Source organism: Antechinus flavipes, chromosome 6 (genome assembly GCF_016432865.1).
Source record: "Antechinus flavipes isolate AdamAnt ecotype Samford, QLD, Australia chromosome 6, AdamAnt_v2, whole genome shotgun sequence".
Lineage (NCBI taxonomy): Eukaryota > Metazoa > Chordata > Mammalia > Dasyuromorphia > Dasyuridae > Antechinus > Antechinus flavipes.
The window spans coordinates 247,390,106-247,405,248 of record NC_067403.1 but is presented as its reverse complement, the minus strand read 5'-3'; the positions used below and the strand labels follow the sequence as shown (position 1 = coordinate 247,405,248).

At 50.8% G+C, this 15,143-nt stretch overlaps 1 protein-coding gene and 1 long non-coding RNA gene across 2 annotated transcripts; one reads left to right on the top strand and one right to left on the bottom strand.

The window, feature by feature from the left end:
• Window positions 1-2,627: 2,627 nt before the first annotated feature.
• Window positions 2,628-6,571, bottom strand: LOC127539618 (uncharacterized). Its single transcript, XR_007948002.1, has 2 exons — window positions 3,618-6,571; window positions 2,628-3,041 (listed from the first exon to the last, which is right to left on the bottom strand). It is a non-coding gene; the product is annotated as an uncharacterized LOC127539618 (long non-coding RNA).
• On the top strand, window positions 3,069-8,773 carry YPEL4 (yippee like 4). Its single transcript, XM_051963809.1, has 5 exons — window positions 3,069-3,642; window positions 6,578-6,902; window positions 7,108-7,151; window positions 7,553-7,661; window positions 7,850-8,773. Exons 2-5 carry the CDS (start codon window positions 6,762-6,764, stop codon window positions 7,937-7,939), a joined length of 384 nt encoding a protein of 127 aa, XP_051819769.1. The 5' UTR covers window positions 3,069-3,642; window positions 6,578-6,761; the 3' UTR covers window positions 7,940-8,773.
• Window positions 8,774-15,143: the final 6,370 nt, after the last annotated feature.

Genomic DNA, 15,143 nt, shown 5'->3' with positions numbered 1-15,143 from the left:
ATCCTCACAAGAATCCTGGGAGGTTGATGCTGTTATTATTCCCCATTTTATATTTGGGTAAACTGAGGCAAATGGAGATTAAGTGATATGTCCAGGGCCATACAGCGAGTATGTATCTTAAGCTGGGTTTGAAGTTAATTCTTCCTAACTCCAGGCCCAGAACTCTATTTATCACTTAGATGCCTCTAAAGAACTTACACTATGTGAAGGATGTGGATATATATATATATACATACATATATATATAATATATATGTCATATATTATGTCATATTTAAGATATATAGTAGTAGATATAGATATATACATATATATGTATATGTATATAGATATGTGTATACATATTTATGTATTTGAGTAATCTGAACAATGGTCATTTCTACCCTAACCTTCTTGAACTACTCCTTTCAAAGAATCAATGTAGGTCTTCCTGGAGAATCTAAACTAAATAAGAGAGGGTATCTCCCTTTTCATGGAGGAAAACTTTTCCCTTGGATGGAGAAGATATCTATCTTATGCAGAACAAGAGTTAGATTTCATTGCTTAGCTTGGTCATCTTTAGTCCATTTTCTCAAGAAAGACCATTAGACTTTGTCCTGTTTTCTAAGGAATTTAGAAAGTTTAGCGTTTTAGAAACTGTATTTCTTAGAATTTCTAGAGAAATTAAAAATGGGGTGTTTAATATGCTCTTACATTTGTTATTTTATGCCCTTCTCTTCATTCTGCTGCTTGAACACAGAAAGATACATTAATGAACACTTTTGCTTTCTTCTTGTCACTTCTAATCTCTTGACAAGCTTGGTTGCCATTCCTTTCTCTGGAACACCGCCCTTCCCCTTGTTTCTGTATGTGGCAGACTCCTTTGGAAGTCTGTGGAAGTCTATGGAATAAAGTTTTTAAATGCATAAAATGCCTAGAATTATAAAGGAAACTATTGAAATTGTTGTTCAGTCACTTTTTTTTTTTCCTTCAGTCCTGCCAACTCTTCATGACTGGTCTAGAGTTTTCTTGGCAAAGATATTGGAATGGTTTGCCATTTCTTTCCAGCTCATTTGTTGAATGAGTAAACTGAGTCAAACAGGGTTAAGTGACTTGCCCAGGTCACACAACTAGTAAGTGTCTGAGGCTGAATTTGAACTCAGGAAGATGAGTCTTCCTGACTTCTGGCTCAGCATTCAAACCACTACGCCATCTACTGGTCCTAGATTGGAACACAGTTATTAAACTAAAAACAAATTCTCTGACCCCAGATTAAGAATTCTTGTTTTAGAAAGGTACTTAAAAGTCGTGTAGTTAATCCAAGTTAAAAGAGGGACATCTTGAATCCAGGTCTTCTTAGTTCTAAGGACAGCTCTTAATCTACTTAACTACGGGCTCCTCCTCTTCCTTGTAGTTGTGGTCAAAATGTAGCTTAAATTCTTCCTCTTCCCGGAATACTTTCCCAGTAAAATGATCAGAACCTTTTTTTTTGGTTTTATTACTACTAGCAAGTCATTCTTCCTGTTATTTTTACCTTCCCCCACCTGAAAATTCTTCAGCATTTACATGTGGGAGGAGAAAAAATGAAACCACCTACATACAATTTTCTCTGTACATTTATGTCAATGTTTCATTTCATTTTCAGAATGTAATCTCCTCTCCAAGGGCAGGATCTGTCTTTGGTGCTGATTTCTGAATAACACTATATTTAGGGAAATGCATCAGAGGACACTTAGTGAGAAATCTTCCGATCCAAGGATTCTGGGGCTGGCTGAGGTAGGTTCCATGATGAGCCAGATGTCCTCGTTCCCCACAAAGCATTGATCCAACGAGCTTTATTAAGTTCATCCTATGTTCCAGACATGGTGAATTCAAAGACAAAAGTGAAAATGATCTGCCCTCCAAGAGCTTACATTCTATTTGGGGGAGGGGAAGGATTTAGAATGTAAACAGGTAAATGTAAATTTAGCAATTTGAGAAGAAGAAATGAGCACTAATAATAAGAGGATGATAAATGTTTCCATGAAGAAAGTGCCCCCTGAGCTGAGCCCGAAGAGAGCCAGAGAAATCCAGGAGGGGAAGTGAGGAAGAAGCAGATTCCAGGCTTGGGGAGCAGTTGGTGCAAAGGCCTGGTTGCAAAGAGATAAAATGCTGTTTTGAGAATAGCAAATTAGACTAATTTGACTTGAAAATTCAACATGTGAAGAGAAGTAATATATCTTTGTATCAAGATCTATAAGTGTATATATAGCTGAGTTCAGTGTTATCCATACATACATATAGAGAGTTGTGTGTGTGTAGAGACAGAAAAACAGAGATAGACACAAAGAAAGAGAGAGAGACAGAGAGACAGACAGAGACAGAGAGACACACAGAGAGAGAGAGAGAGACAGAGACAGACAGAGACAGAGAAACAGAGACAGAGAGAGACAGAGACAGAGAGACAGAGACAGAGAAACAGAGACAGAGAGACAGAGACAGAGAGACAGAGATAGAGACAGAGAAACAGAGACAGAGAGAGAAAAAGAGAAACAGAGAGACAGAGAGAGAGAGAAACAGAGGGAGGGGAGAGAGAGACAGAGAGACAGGAGAAGAGAGAGACAGAAAAAGAGAGGTTATCAGGCTGGTTTGAGATTACATCATATAAATCGGTTATATTAACTATCTTTATTTTTATAAATAGAACCCTCAGGTTTGCAAAATGCTTTCAATACATTATCCCGTATGATTCAGATCAAAAACTTGATCGAGGTTAAATCTAGGGGTTCAAAAGGCATTTGAGTGATCAGTCTAAGAGTCAGTGGGTGGACAAGGGTCCGAGTAGTTAAGATCTGCCTTCCGGCGGAGCACAAGTGAGAAGAGTTGGAATACCTGACCCCAATATTTTGGTTTGGGGTTTTGCTTTTGCTGGGGACTCCTTTGGGAAGGGGCTAGGGGACGAGTAGAGTCAGACGGAAGCCCTCGAAGCTCCGGAGGGGTTGTTAGCAAGCCTGGAGCTCCATTCGCCGTCCCTAATCCGGGAGTCCGCCCTTCTTTGGCCTGCGTCAGGACTGTTGTCAGGGCTGAAATGTGGAAATCGATCACGGGGAGCGTGTGGGCACCGCTCTCCGGCTTCTCCTCTCCCTCCCTTCCTTCCACCTTTCTCTCTCCTCTTTTGTCTTCCCGGTCACCCCGTCCCCTTCTGACCGGTCTTCGTCTCGGGCACGCGTTCGGTCTTCGGCTCCCCTGGTTCTCCGGCAGCTCCCGTTCTCGCCATGATGCTCCCCGTCCGTCCTCCCGCTGCCTTGCCACCCTGCTGCACTCCCCGCATCGGTCCCACAGTTTCTGCCCCCTCCCTGCCTCCCTCCCGGCCCGCCCCCTGTGTCTCCCAGCCCTGCTCTGACGTGGGAGGGGGGGGGCTGGGGGCTGGATGACTCACAGTGTTATGAGGCAGCTCCACAACATACAGCCACATTCACCCACAGACAGAGCCCGAGCAGGAGAGACCCCCCCACTCCCCACCCCCGGGTCCCCGGCGCTCCATCGGGCCCCCTGCCGGCGTGCCCCGGGCCCAGGCCCTTTGGGACCCACATCCCCTTCCCGATCGAAGGCGGAAAAAAAAATAAAGGAAGAGAGAAGAGTGAGAGACATATACATACGGAGATCTCTGGAGCAGACCTCAAGGTGAGGGGGCAGCTCCGATCCGATTTTTTTTCCTTTTCAAATTTCCTCGCTCTGCGGCGCTTTGATCTTCCTTGCAAATGCATTATTCATCCGGCCGTCCTTTGTCCTCTCTCTGCTCCCTGCCTGCCTCCCTCCCGCGCCCCCTTCATTCTCCTCCGCTGCTCCCCTCGCCTGTCTTTTGGGCATCTTGCAAGCTCCGTCCAGCTCCGCAGCTTCCCCAGGCTGTCTCGTCCCTGACCCCCCCCCCCAACTTTCGCTGCGGGGGCGATCGGGGATGCTTATTGTTTGGCGGATGAGATCGTTGGCCAGCTGGGGGGGGGGACCCTCCGGATCCCGGCCTCCCCAAACCGGCGGACAACGCTCCAAGTTATTGGGGTGTGGGGGGGAGTGAGCGGTTTCAAGCTCCAGAATCCCCCCGGGGGGGTGCTGAGATCTCGGGGCTGACGAGAAGCTCCATTATGCGCTCTCCTCCCACCCCCCCACCCCCAGCTTTTTTTTTTTTTTTTCTTTCCCCAATGAGGCACGGGATTAGCATCTGGTCCTAGAGCGCTCCTGTAAGGCTATCGGGGCGGTTGGATTCGTTCCCTGCTCCCCTCCCTCCCCTTCTCCCCCCCTCCTCCAGTCCAGCCCCATCTCATATTAGGGCAGAAAATCCTTGGCTCGCTCTCTTGTTGTTGTTGTTTCCAACCTGCTTTCTTGCTGTTATTTGAGAGGGGGAATAATAGATGCAGTCTCCCCATCCCTATTCTTGTCACTTTTTCCATTATCCTCTGATGTTTGGTGCTGTCTCCACCTTCCTGGGGGCGGGGGTTATGATGGAACTGGCTAAAGGAGCAGGTCTGGGGCGCTCCAAAGTGCTTGCAGGTTGGGGATCCCTTCGAGCAGAACACTTGGTAATCGAGCCGAACTTAAGGAGATGAAGGAGAAATGGAACAGCCGCCCAATCGCAGGGGCCGAAGTCTAAGGCTAATTGAACTCTTCTGGAGTACAATGTCACCCTGAACACAACAGCAGCTTTTCCTACCTGGATCCTACGTAGGGAGAGCCGAGTCCCTGATGGAACGGAGCAGTGAGCCAGGAGGGAAGAAGTCTGGCTCCTGGAGAGGAAAAGAGAAACCTTTAGGAGGCAATTTAAAGGCAGAGGCTGTTTGGGGTGCTAGAAGTGGGAGGCACTATCCTGAGATAAGGGGGAATTCTATTCTGCTCTGGCTCCGGCTGAATCTTGGAGTCTTTTCTCTGCATCAGAGATTTACCTGTGTCCCTCCAAGCTGTTTGTACCTGCAGACTGGCCCTCCCTCAGGCCGTTGAAATGGGCCCAGAAGATCGCCAGCAAGGATCCAAGGCCAAAATCTGCCTGCTGATGAGAACAGCCAAAGAGCAGCTGTTACCTGATTTCCTGTTATTCACCAATGTCGAGTCGGAGTTTCACTGGAAACCAGTGCTCCTCTTCACCAGAAGCCTGCTTTCTGCCAGTGATGTAGCTCTTCCCTTGCCTATAATCTCATTTGGGCTCGTTCCTGTTTCAGTCCTTCAGAGAGCTGTCATTTTGTTGGCGCTCCATCCACCGATGGGGGTTGAGACCCCTCTGCGCTGGGCCTGGTCTTTGAGAGTTTCTGTGGCCAAAAAAGCTCTATCCTGTGGTTAACTTGGTCATGTGCTTCTTGAACATTAGCCTAACCAAGAGCCACAAGTCTCTCACCTGGGCCATTGCTAGCTGGTAGAACCTGCCAAAGCTTGTGCTCAGATGACATAGCCAGCTCTGGGATCCCAGGACCTCCAGACCAAGATGGGCCATGGGATAGGGAAGGAAGCTCTTGGATAGAAGTGGTCTAACTAGAAACTTAAAAAAAAATGAGACCCTCTCCTTTGTATGAAACTTCAATGAGCCTCCCAAATAAGCCTTCCTAGAACCAGAGTCTTGTATCCATCAACTTGTTAGGAAGGCTTTATTTACTCTTCCCAGTTTTCTGTGCACATGCTCCCTTGAGTGAGGGATGGGTGTGGGCAGGGGAAAGAGATTGTGGGGGCAGAGCAGGGAGGAGAGACTCCAGGTTCTGGGTGCACGATGAACATTAGTCATTCGAGACAAAAAGAAGGGTAATTTTGAACCAAATGCTCCTGAAAGAAATCACAGGCCGTAGTGTCCCTCCTTGGCTAAGAGTGCTGTGCTAGGCTGGAATGGGCGGCCATCAAGGGGACTGCTTGCTGTGCTGCATCCCCAGAGGTGAGCCTTGCCACCGAGGAGCTGGGAAGCTGCGAAGTTCTCCCTCCTAGTGGTGAAAGGAGGACTCCACCATCAGGAACAGTGGGAAAGAAGGAAAGCTCTGAGTGTGTGTTTGCAGCCCGTGCCGCCTCCTTTCCCCTCTCTTCCCCCCCAAGAACACATCCTAGCTTCTCCGAGTCTCGGCACACCTTCCCAGCCTCACATGGAAATGGTGGCGTTTGTGGGGAACGTTGTGAATTGAAAATGGGAGGAGGGGGAGCCAAGGAAAGAAACCGAAGCATCCCAACTTTCAAAGGCTCAAGTCTGCAATTGGATGCAGTAATAAGTGCGAGCTGCACAAATGAATGGACGGCCAAGAAAACACCGGCAGATGACGGGGCTCCTGAGCATCCTTCATCTTATTAGAGAGCTTTCAGGGAAGGATGATGGAGGCTGCTGCTACCCTCCCCATCCCCGCCCCAAATACTGCCTCCCTGACTCATGCCAGAAGGCTGGAACTGCTGCCGAGCTCACCAGAGCAGAATTAGAATCAAGGGGACGGGGAAAAACAAAACAAAACACACTCTCCTAGGAAAGGGCTAGTCTTTGGGATCAGAAGGAGACAGCAGGAGAGGCTGAATGGTAACCAGGAAACCAGATACCCCCAATCTTCCCGGGAGAGGCTCCTAACTGCCTCAGTGCTCTCCTTATGCACCCTTCCCCTCTTCTCAGGTGACCTTCATTTCTACCTGGTTCTCGTCTGGGGGGGCCCTGGTTGGGCAGCCCCCCCACATTTCTCCTGCCCTGAAACACGGCTCTAGCCAACCTGCTTCGCTGCTTCACCTGCGATCGCCTGTGTGGGGGCTGCACCGCGCCAGCCCCCCCAGCCCGGCAGGGCATTGCCCTCCAGCCCGTCATGCCCAGCTGCGAGCCTGGCCCGGGCCCTGCCTGCCTCCCCACCAAGACCTTCCGCAGTTACCTGCCCCGGTGTCATCGCACATACAGCTGTGTTCACTGCCGGGCGCACCTGGCCAAGCACGATGAGCTCATCTCCAAGGTACGCCCAGAAGGACCCAAATTTCTCCCCTCCCTTCCAAGGGAGGGACTTTTTCCCCAGCCAGGACTCCCCCTATACGAACATCACCAGGAGTGAGCCTGCCAGTCCTGATCAAAAAGTTCTCCCTCATCTGTGGCATTGAGGGGGAACAGATGGTGGGACCACGGGGTCCCTGGTGGTCACTCTCTATCCTGTGTCTCCACAGTCCTTCCAGGGGAGCCATGGCCGGGCCTACCTGTTTAACTCTGTGTGAGTCTCCCTCTTTCCTTATTTTTTCCCCCTGTGGAACAAGGGGCTTCAGGGTCAAGTCCCCCCTAGCAAACAGAGGGAAGCAAACAGGTATTGCAACTCCCTTACCCAGCCGGTGGGACAGAGGTCCCTCTTTGTACCGTTAGGCGAGGAGCCAGGCCCGTGATCCTCCCAGGAATAAGCCCCTGGGGAGGGCTGAGATGCTGATAGCACATCATTGGAGAAAGCAGTTCCCAGGGATCAACCAAAAAAAGGGGGGGGGTGGCTCTCAAATGATGGGTTTCTCCAGATTTCTGGGGTTAGCTCCTTCTAGGGAGGATCCCTTGGGGTTGATCAGGGGGCTGACCCGAGTAACAAACACCCCTCCCCTGCCTGGCTGTGCTGGCTGTTTCCCGAGACAGGGTCAACGTGGGTTGTGGGCCAGCTGAACAGCGCCTCCTGCTCACTGGCCTCCACTCTGTGGCTGACATCTTCTGTGAGAGCTGCAAAACCACCTTGGGCTGGAAATATGTGAGTATTCTGGGACACCTGCTCCCCGAGGTGAGCCATCCATCCCGCGTCCACTTCTAAGCCCCCACTGCCCTCCGAGCCACGGGCGTTCGCCATAGGGCCAAAGGGCTGGGAAGGGGTGACTGGCATTGATGGGATGTGGAAGGAACGCGAGCCCGCCTTCCATCCCCTGCTTCCCACTCCACCAGGAGCAAGCCTTTGAGACGAGCCAGAAGTACAAAGAGGGAAAATACATCATTGAAATGTCGCACATGGTGAAGGACAACGGCTGGGACTGAGGGGCTCAGGCAGGACGCCCCATCCGCATGCCCCACACCCTGCCCCCATACCTTGCCCCTGGCCTCGACATGCTGTCCACCCTAGCACCAGTACTGTCCCATCCCCGCCCCCTGGGGAAAACCCAGCTCTGTCTAGCCCCTCCACCCCGCCACATCCCTACGGAGGTCCCCTTTGGAAAAGGGGTCTGGGCTGGTCTGGGCTATCCTGGGGGGATGCTCAAGGGACAGGGATAACGGATGGCAACGGGGGTAGAGAAAGCCGGGGCGATGCTTCTGGCTCCAGAGCCCCCCAATTCAGCTCCTTCTGCCGCTGGGCTGGTTAGAAGCTGGGAACCGGCGGGGCAGAGCCCCCCCTTGCAGTAGTGGGGGTTCAGAGAGGGCTCGGGCGAAGAGCGGCTGCTGAGGCAGGCAGGGCCTGGCCTGGGATAGGCCCCAGGGAGTAGCCAGAGACGTCCTCCGGCTCTGGGAGAGCGGCTCGGAACGTGCCTGAAGCAGAAAGGCCCCGGGGGGCGGAGGAGACCTCAGTCCCAAGGAAGAGACGGAAGGATCACGGGATGTCCATTTCACTCGGCCCCTGTCAGAGGCACTTTTGCATATATAACCTTTGCCGTGGGGATGGGGGAGGCTGCCCCCGTGACTTCCCTCCCCAGCTGGCTCGGTCGCCAGGGGGCACTGGGCCGGGCCCCCCACCAGTGCTCCCTGGGACTCAAGACAACTGGGGCCGAGGTGGGAAACCAGTGCCACAGGCGGGACTTTCCTGTGGCGGCCACCAGCGCACGAAACTTTTGTATGAAAAAGTGTTTGAGTTTATTTTTAATAAAAATGGGAAAAACACCCAGCCGAGTGCACAGATTTGCCCCGTCTTTCACCAAATCCCCCATCTGAGGGGTTCTTGTCAACATGGCTTTTCCTCGACACCCACCAGGGGGCAGCAGAGCTCCTTTGCTAGGAGGAGACCCATCTTCAGCCTTTATCTGGCCCAAAAGTTTTAGGGGGAATTTTGCCCCCAAGGTGTCACATACTTTGTGATGACCGGCTTGAGTCCTGAAGTTCTGGGCTGGAGGTGACTTCCCGAACCCAGGTAAGCCTTCCAGTCTGGGAACATGTGATCGCAGCTCTGAGATCCTTCTGGATTCCGGTGGATTCTCAGGATTTTCATTTTGTTTTGTGCTTTAAGTTTTGTAAAAAGCGCCTCGTTTTATATCCTCAGGGTAATCTCCGGAGGTAAGTGCTGTTATCTCATTCTGAGAGCTAGGGAAATCCTGTTTGAACTGCGAGTTCTCTCTATCCACTTTCACCACCTGGCTGCCTCTGATGACCTCACACACACGACTTTAGGTTTTTAAAAATAATTATTCAGTAAAGATTCCAGCCACAATGGGCAGGAATTGGGAGTGGCTCAAAATTGTAGTATCACTGGGAGGGGGGAGAGAGAAAAAGAGAGAGATAAAGGAAAGAAAGAAAGAAGGAAAGAGAGAAAAAGAAAGAAGGAAGGAAGGAAAGGGAAGGAAAGAAAGAAAAAAGAAAGAGAAGGAAGGAAAGAAAAAAGAGAAAAAAAGAAAGAGAGAAAGAAAGAGAAGGAAGGAAAGGGAAGGAAAGAAAGAAAAAAGAGAAAGAAAAAAGAAAGAGAAGGAAGGAAGGAAAGAAAAAAGAGAGAAAGAAAGAGAAGGAAGGAAGGAAGGAAGGAAGGAAGGAAGGAAGGAAGGAAGGAAGGAAGGAAGGAAGGAAGGAAAAAAAAAAGATCCAGGACCACTTGGCTTCTGTTCTTCAGCCAATAAGCAATAATAAATGCCTCCTATGTGCCAGTCACTGTGCTCTAAGTGCTGGAGATTCCAAGAAAGGCAAAAAATAGTTCCTTGCTCTCACAGCTCCAAGTCTTCATCAGGTTACATTCTCCTAGAAATCAAATGAACCAAACCCAATCTTTTTAATTCAGTGCTTAAGGCTGAAAAACAGAAACGGAGGCCAGTGAGGGATGGCAAAGTGATAACAGACATAAATCACATGAAGACAATGTCTCACAGCCACATTGCTCCTGAAAGACCACCCAGTGGATGAATGGGATGCCCAAGAGGGCTTTGAAAGACAATGGATATGTGGAGGATGGAATGGAAGGTCTTAGGAAGGAAGGGGATGATAAGCGACATACGGAGCCTCTGGATCTACATGAAATCTCTAATATCCTGGATTCTATCTGCTAAGTGTAAAAAGGGCCTTCCCTTAGCTTCTTCAACTGTAAAGCAAGATGGAGATGCTCTTAGAGGTTCATTTGCACTATATGCCGTTATGTGAATTTCATCCCTGGCCACTAAGGTCCATGTGATCAGAGATGGTATCTCTCTGTACCTGATCTAAAGCTCTCCTTACAAACTGTGTCCAAACTGCTGCCTTTTTTACACTGCTTAGAAATCATGTCTGGTTCAGTGAATGAATTTTAATTCAACTAATTTATACAGCACCTGCTACACACCATAGCCCATGGGCTTCTTCTGCCTTGTCCTGTTTTCATCACGGGAGATTTGATCAGGGCCTGGGCAATTCTATGAACATCTAAGAGACCAAAACACTGGTGGGGAGAGAGGGGAGAGGGTCCTCCCCACCCCTTACTACAATTAATCTATGCCTCAAGGGTTTCTGAATTGAAGGAGTTACTCTTAATGTTTTCAAGGGGGGTTAGAGAATCTGAGTTTAAATCTTGACTCTCATATTTTTCAGCTTTATGGCCTTGGTTTTCTCATCTATAAAGGAGGGGGCAAGTGTTTCCCACCTCCAAAGGTCTTCATTTGTAAAGGCCAAATGACCTTTAGTTGGATATGCTGGGAAGCAAAGGGGCTTGTCCAAATACAGGTAGGCAACATGACTCTCAGTGCCTTCCAATTCTGAACTCCTAAGAACAGATGATCTTTAAGGTCTCATTATAATCTGAGATCCTATGATTGGGGATGACCGATTCCTTCTCTCTCTTCTTGTTCCCTGAGCACCTATCGAAGGAACAACTGAGGGTGGGCTGATAGGGGTGAGCAGCTACACTTCCTTCTGTGTTCCTCTCCCTGTCCCAAGCAAGGGGCTCCTTTTGATCTATTGTTCTCCTCCCTCTACCATCCAATCCTATTTTGAATTTACCAGAAAAGAGAATGGGCAGCCCATTTTTTTCCCCTTCTTGATTTAAAAGTTCTGGGACAATTAGGGACCCTTGTATGGGAAGTGCCTTTACCACTAAAGATTTTGACTCTCATTTAACCATACAAGGTATAGCTACCTCTCTCTCTCCCTCCATCCCCAACAATAAAGAAACATAGATCTGTTGTTTTGGGCAGCCACATCACTTCTCCACACAGAGTAATAGTGGATGACTTAGGAACCGAGGTCAGTCTCGGGATGACGCTTAGATCCATGCTAAATGGATGCAGCTCCCAACCCCAAAACCCAACTGCTGCAGGTACAAGTCGAAGAAGGCCGGCGCAGGTTGGTACTGCCCAGCCAATGCCCTTTTTACATTGCACTGCTAGTGACAGGTGCAGACAGTAGCACAATGTGAAAAGAGCCCCGGCCAGGAGTGGAAAGCTGGCTTGCTTCTGGTGGACGTCTCCCCTCTTATTCTATGTCTTCATCTCTTCCATCTCATTTAACTTTCCTTCCTTTTTTCATCTTCTCTGTTCCTTTCTTCGGTTTCACTTACCATCTTTTAGCTCAATTTTCAAACTCATCATATCAATATTTTTCCTTTTTCTGCATTTCTTCAATCTCTATTCCCAGCCAAGAGAAGGCAGGCCTATTTTTGCCCAAAGCTAAGCTGCTAAGTCTTTTGAACGTGTGGTGCTTTCAGCGTTCAAGTAAGGGATGCAGGTACAACTGAAGAAATGCCCAGACACGGATGCTTACCTTCAGTTTGATCCCAAGTGTTTGTTTCGGGGGGAAGGACGGACAGTCCCAAAGCCCGTATGAGTGTGTCTGTGTGATAATGTTCATCAACTTTTCCTCTTTCCTGAATCTTAAAGTCACCCCTCTCTCCCCACTTTTCTGGTTGCAGTGAAGTTCTGATGACCTTTCTCATCTCTGACCTCCACCCCCTCCATCCCCAGATAGCAGAGCTCTCTCATGTCTAGACTTCAAAGAGATGGTACCTGGGTGTATGTGGGGGAGTAAGGGATGGGTGGAAGGGGTAACAGGGAGAGAAAGGGAGAGGGAAGAGTGACCACGGGCCCACAGGGAACAGACACTGAGGTAGACTGGCTTCAAGCTGCTGCCATTGACCCCTGGGGCTTCTATTTAAGAATTGCAAAACACTGTATGGGTACATGGTTGAGCAATGTGTGGAGTGTTCTTCTTTACTTACGGCAGGCCCGTGGTCAAATAACAGCAGGGAACAAAACTCAGGAGCTTTGACTCTTGTCTGTGGGGATGTGTCCCTGGGCCAGGAGAGCTTGGGAATAAGCACCATACTTCCGAAAGGAACCCGGGACAAAGACTCCCTTCTCTGGGCTTTCTTTCCTGATCTATGAAGACTTCATCTTCTCACCAACAAATGCCCTCAAGACTGGGGAAAGGCCAAGGGTAAAAGAGAGCTGAGAGAATCCGAGGAGAACATCCAGTTGTTCGGAGGGACAGACTGTTCCCAGCATGGGGCCAGAATCCTGGAAAATCCCTCCCTCCAGCTGTAAAAAGGTTTAAGTCTCAAGGATAAGACCCTCTGAAGGCCCGTACTGAGATGAAAGGACAAGTCAGGAGTTGATCCCTGAGGTTTGGGGACCCCTCCACCATCTATGAGGGGATGGGACTTCCCACTGAAGCCTTCGGCAGCGGCAGCAGCCCAAAGAACACCCCTCCCTTCTCCTATTTGCACACCAGGTTCCACCCCCCAGCTTCGGCAGGGCAGTTTGTTCCATTGATCTTTAAACACAGGGGCCCCGGTTGCAGATAGTCCTGATGGAAGGAAGTGGAAGCTGGAGGCCTGGCTTGGGGTCAGTCGCAGGGGTGGGTCCTGACCTCTGCCCCCCGGTGCCAGACAAGCCAGTCAGAGCTAGCAAATGGGTCACACCGACAAGGGACAAAGGGGCAGAGAGAGGGCCGACTGCTCCTTAGTGAGTGAGCTGGTCCCTCCCTCCACCACCGATCTACCCAGGCAGGGTGAAGAGAGAGACCTGGGCTGGAGGGAAGCTATGGAAAAAGGGAAGGGGGAGGGAGTTCTAACTTCCCCCCTCCCCCCAGCTCTCTCCTCCGTTCCATCCCCAAAGAGAAAAATCCTGGGACTCACCCAGTCTGGAATGGCCCCTCCCCCACCTTGGGCCCAGGAGCCAGTCGTTCCTCGAAGTTCTTCCCAAGACCATGGTGGAGAGATCTCGAAGGAAATGGGGGGGAGGGGAGGAATCTGAAGCCATCCCATTCACACTCGGAAAGGGCTGCTCTGGGTCTGGTAGCCCCCACCCCAATCCCGGCCCCGGCCCCAGAGCTGCAGGGGATGGGGGACCAAGCCCTTAGGATCTGAGAGAAAAGGGCAGGTGGAGGGTTAGCTGAGAGCAGCAGGGGCCGGGGGCTCAGAAGAGGGGTGGGCTGGTCGAATTTCCCCTCCCACCCCCCCCCTCCCTGCAGCCATGGAGACCAAAGGAGGAGACCAGGAGGAACCTGAAAAGCCAAGTTATGTGAATGGGATAAGAGAGAAGAGGGCAGCTGGGAAGGGGGGAGGGGGGAGAAGTTTCTCCTACCCCCACTGCCAGCACCCAACTGTGCCTCCCACACACCTCCCAGCCCCAGACCACACACACACACACACACACACACACACACACAATCTCCCCTCAGACAAACTCAACTCCCAGCTCTCAGCACACTCCGGGCCCCTCACCACAAACAGGCAGGACCACCTCAGCCCCGGCCCAACTCTGAGCCACACCTCGGGGACAGACAACACAAACACCCAGGGTGCACTCACTGAGCTTGGTCCCAGTCCCCGGGCAGCCCACCTCCTCAGGAGCCCCCCGGAACACCCTGCCCCCCACCAAGCACCTTGGAGAATCACCCCCCACCCCTCCCACCCCCACCACTACCCACTCCTCAACCCCCTCCGGGGCTTTGCAGATCCCCTGCTCTTCTCACCCCCTCCCCACCAACCAGTTGGAAAATGACAGTTAAACAAACCCAGCAAGCCATTCCTAGCGCTTTAGAATTGTTAATTGTTGTTTTGGTTGTTTGTGGAGAAGCAGATCAGAGGGAGAGAAAGATGCCCACAAGTGAAGTAGGAAAAGGAGGGAGACAAAAAGGAGGGAAAGGGAAGAAAGGGGGGAGAGGAGAGAGACCAGAAGACCCCGAGCCTTTAACGGAGAGAAAATAAAAGGAGAAAATCTTTGGCTTTACCCTTCTAGGAGTTGAGGATATCTAGAGTTCTCTTCTTTATGGTCAATTTCCTGCCACTTCTCTCTGCTTCTGCTCTGCCTTCTCTTTTCTCCCCTTTCCTTCCCTTCTTTCCCTTTCCCTTCCCCTTCCCTTTTCTCGGCTTTCCTTCCCTTCTCTTCCCTTTCCTCTTTCTCTCTCGCCTTCCCTCTCTCCCGTGTCTCTCCTCAGCTCCCCCTTTCCCACTCCCTCTCTCCTGCCTTTTCCACCTCCTCCTCCTCCTCCTCTTCCTCCCCCTTCCTAAGTCTTGGCTGAGATGAGATTGTGCAGCCTCCTCAGAAGAGCCGGCTGGAAGGGGAGCTGCAGGCAGCCGGCCGGCTGGCCTTCGGTGCCCTCTCTTCTTTCCTTGCTCTTCTCATCCCCCTCTTCCCCCTTTTTCTCTTTCCACACTCCCTGCCGTCCATCTTGAATACTTGGGATTCTTGAATGGAGTGAGCAGGATCGCTCCCCCCGGCTCCCATTGGCTGAAGGTTAACCCTTTTGAAACGAGATCCTCTTTCTCATTGGTTGTCAGGTCCCCTCTTTCTCCCCTCCCCTCCCACCCCCTCCCCTTCTCAATAGACCATGATGTCATGGCGCTCCCCGGGCACCCCCTCCCCTGGCCTCTCGCCCCTCCACCCCCTCCCTCCAGAATTCCCCACTCCCTGCGCTTCCTGTTACACTTCCCAAGAGGATTCTGCAAGGCTGGTTGGAGCCGGAGGCAGATTGAATCCCACCCCCACCCCCACCTCTCCATGTGGCCCCAGGGTTGGGATAGGAGAAGCTTCAGTTCTCCCAGCTCTGGCTTTTCTCTCACGTCCAACCTTCTGCCTTTTCT

Bases quoted from the DNA above. Each gene is read 5' to 3' on its own strand.
- YPEL4 (XM_051963809.1), top strand. From the start codon at position 6,762: ATGCCCAGCTGCGAGCCTGGCCCGGGCCCTGCCTGCCTCCCCACCAAG. The intron at 6,903-7,107 runs GTACGCCCAGAA...GTGTCTCCACAG, and splicing joins ACGATGAGCTCATCTCCAAG to TCCTTCCAGGGGAGCCATGG. The intron at 7,152-7,552 runs GTGAGTCTCCCT...TTCCCGAGACAG, and splicing joins GCCTACCTGTTTAACTCTGT to GGTCAACGTGGGTTGTGGGC.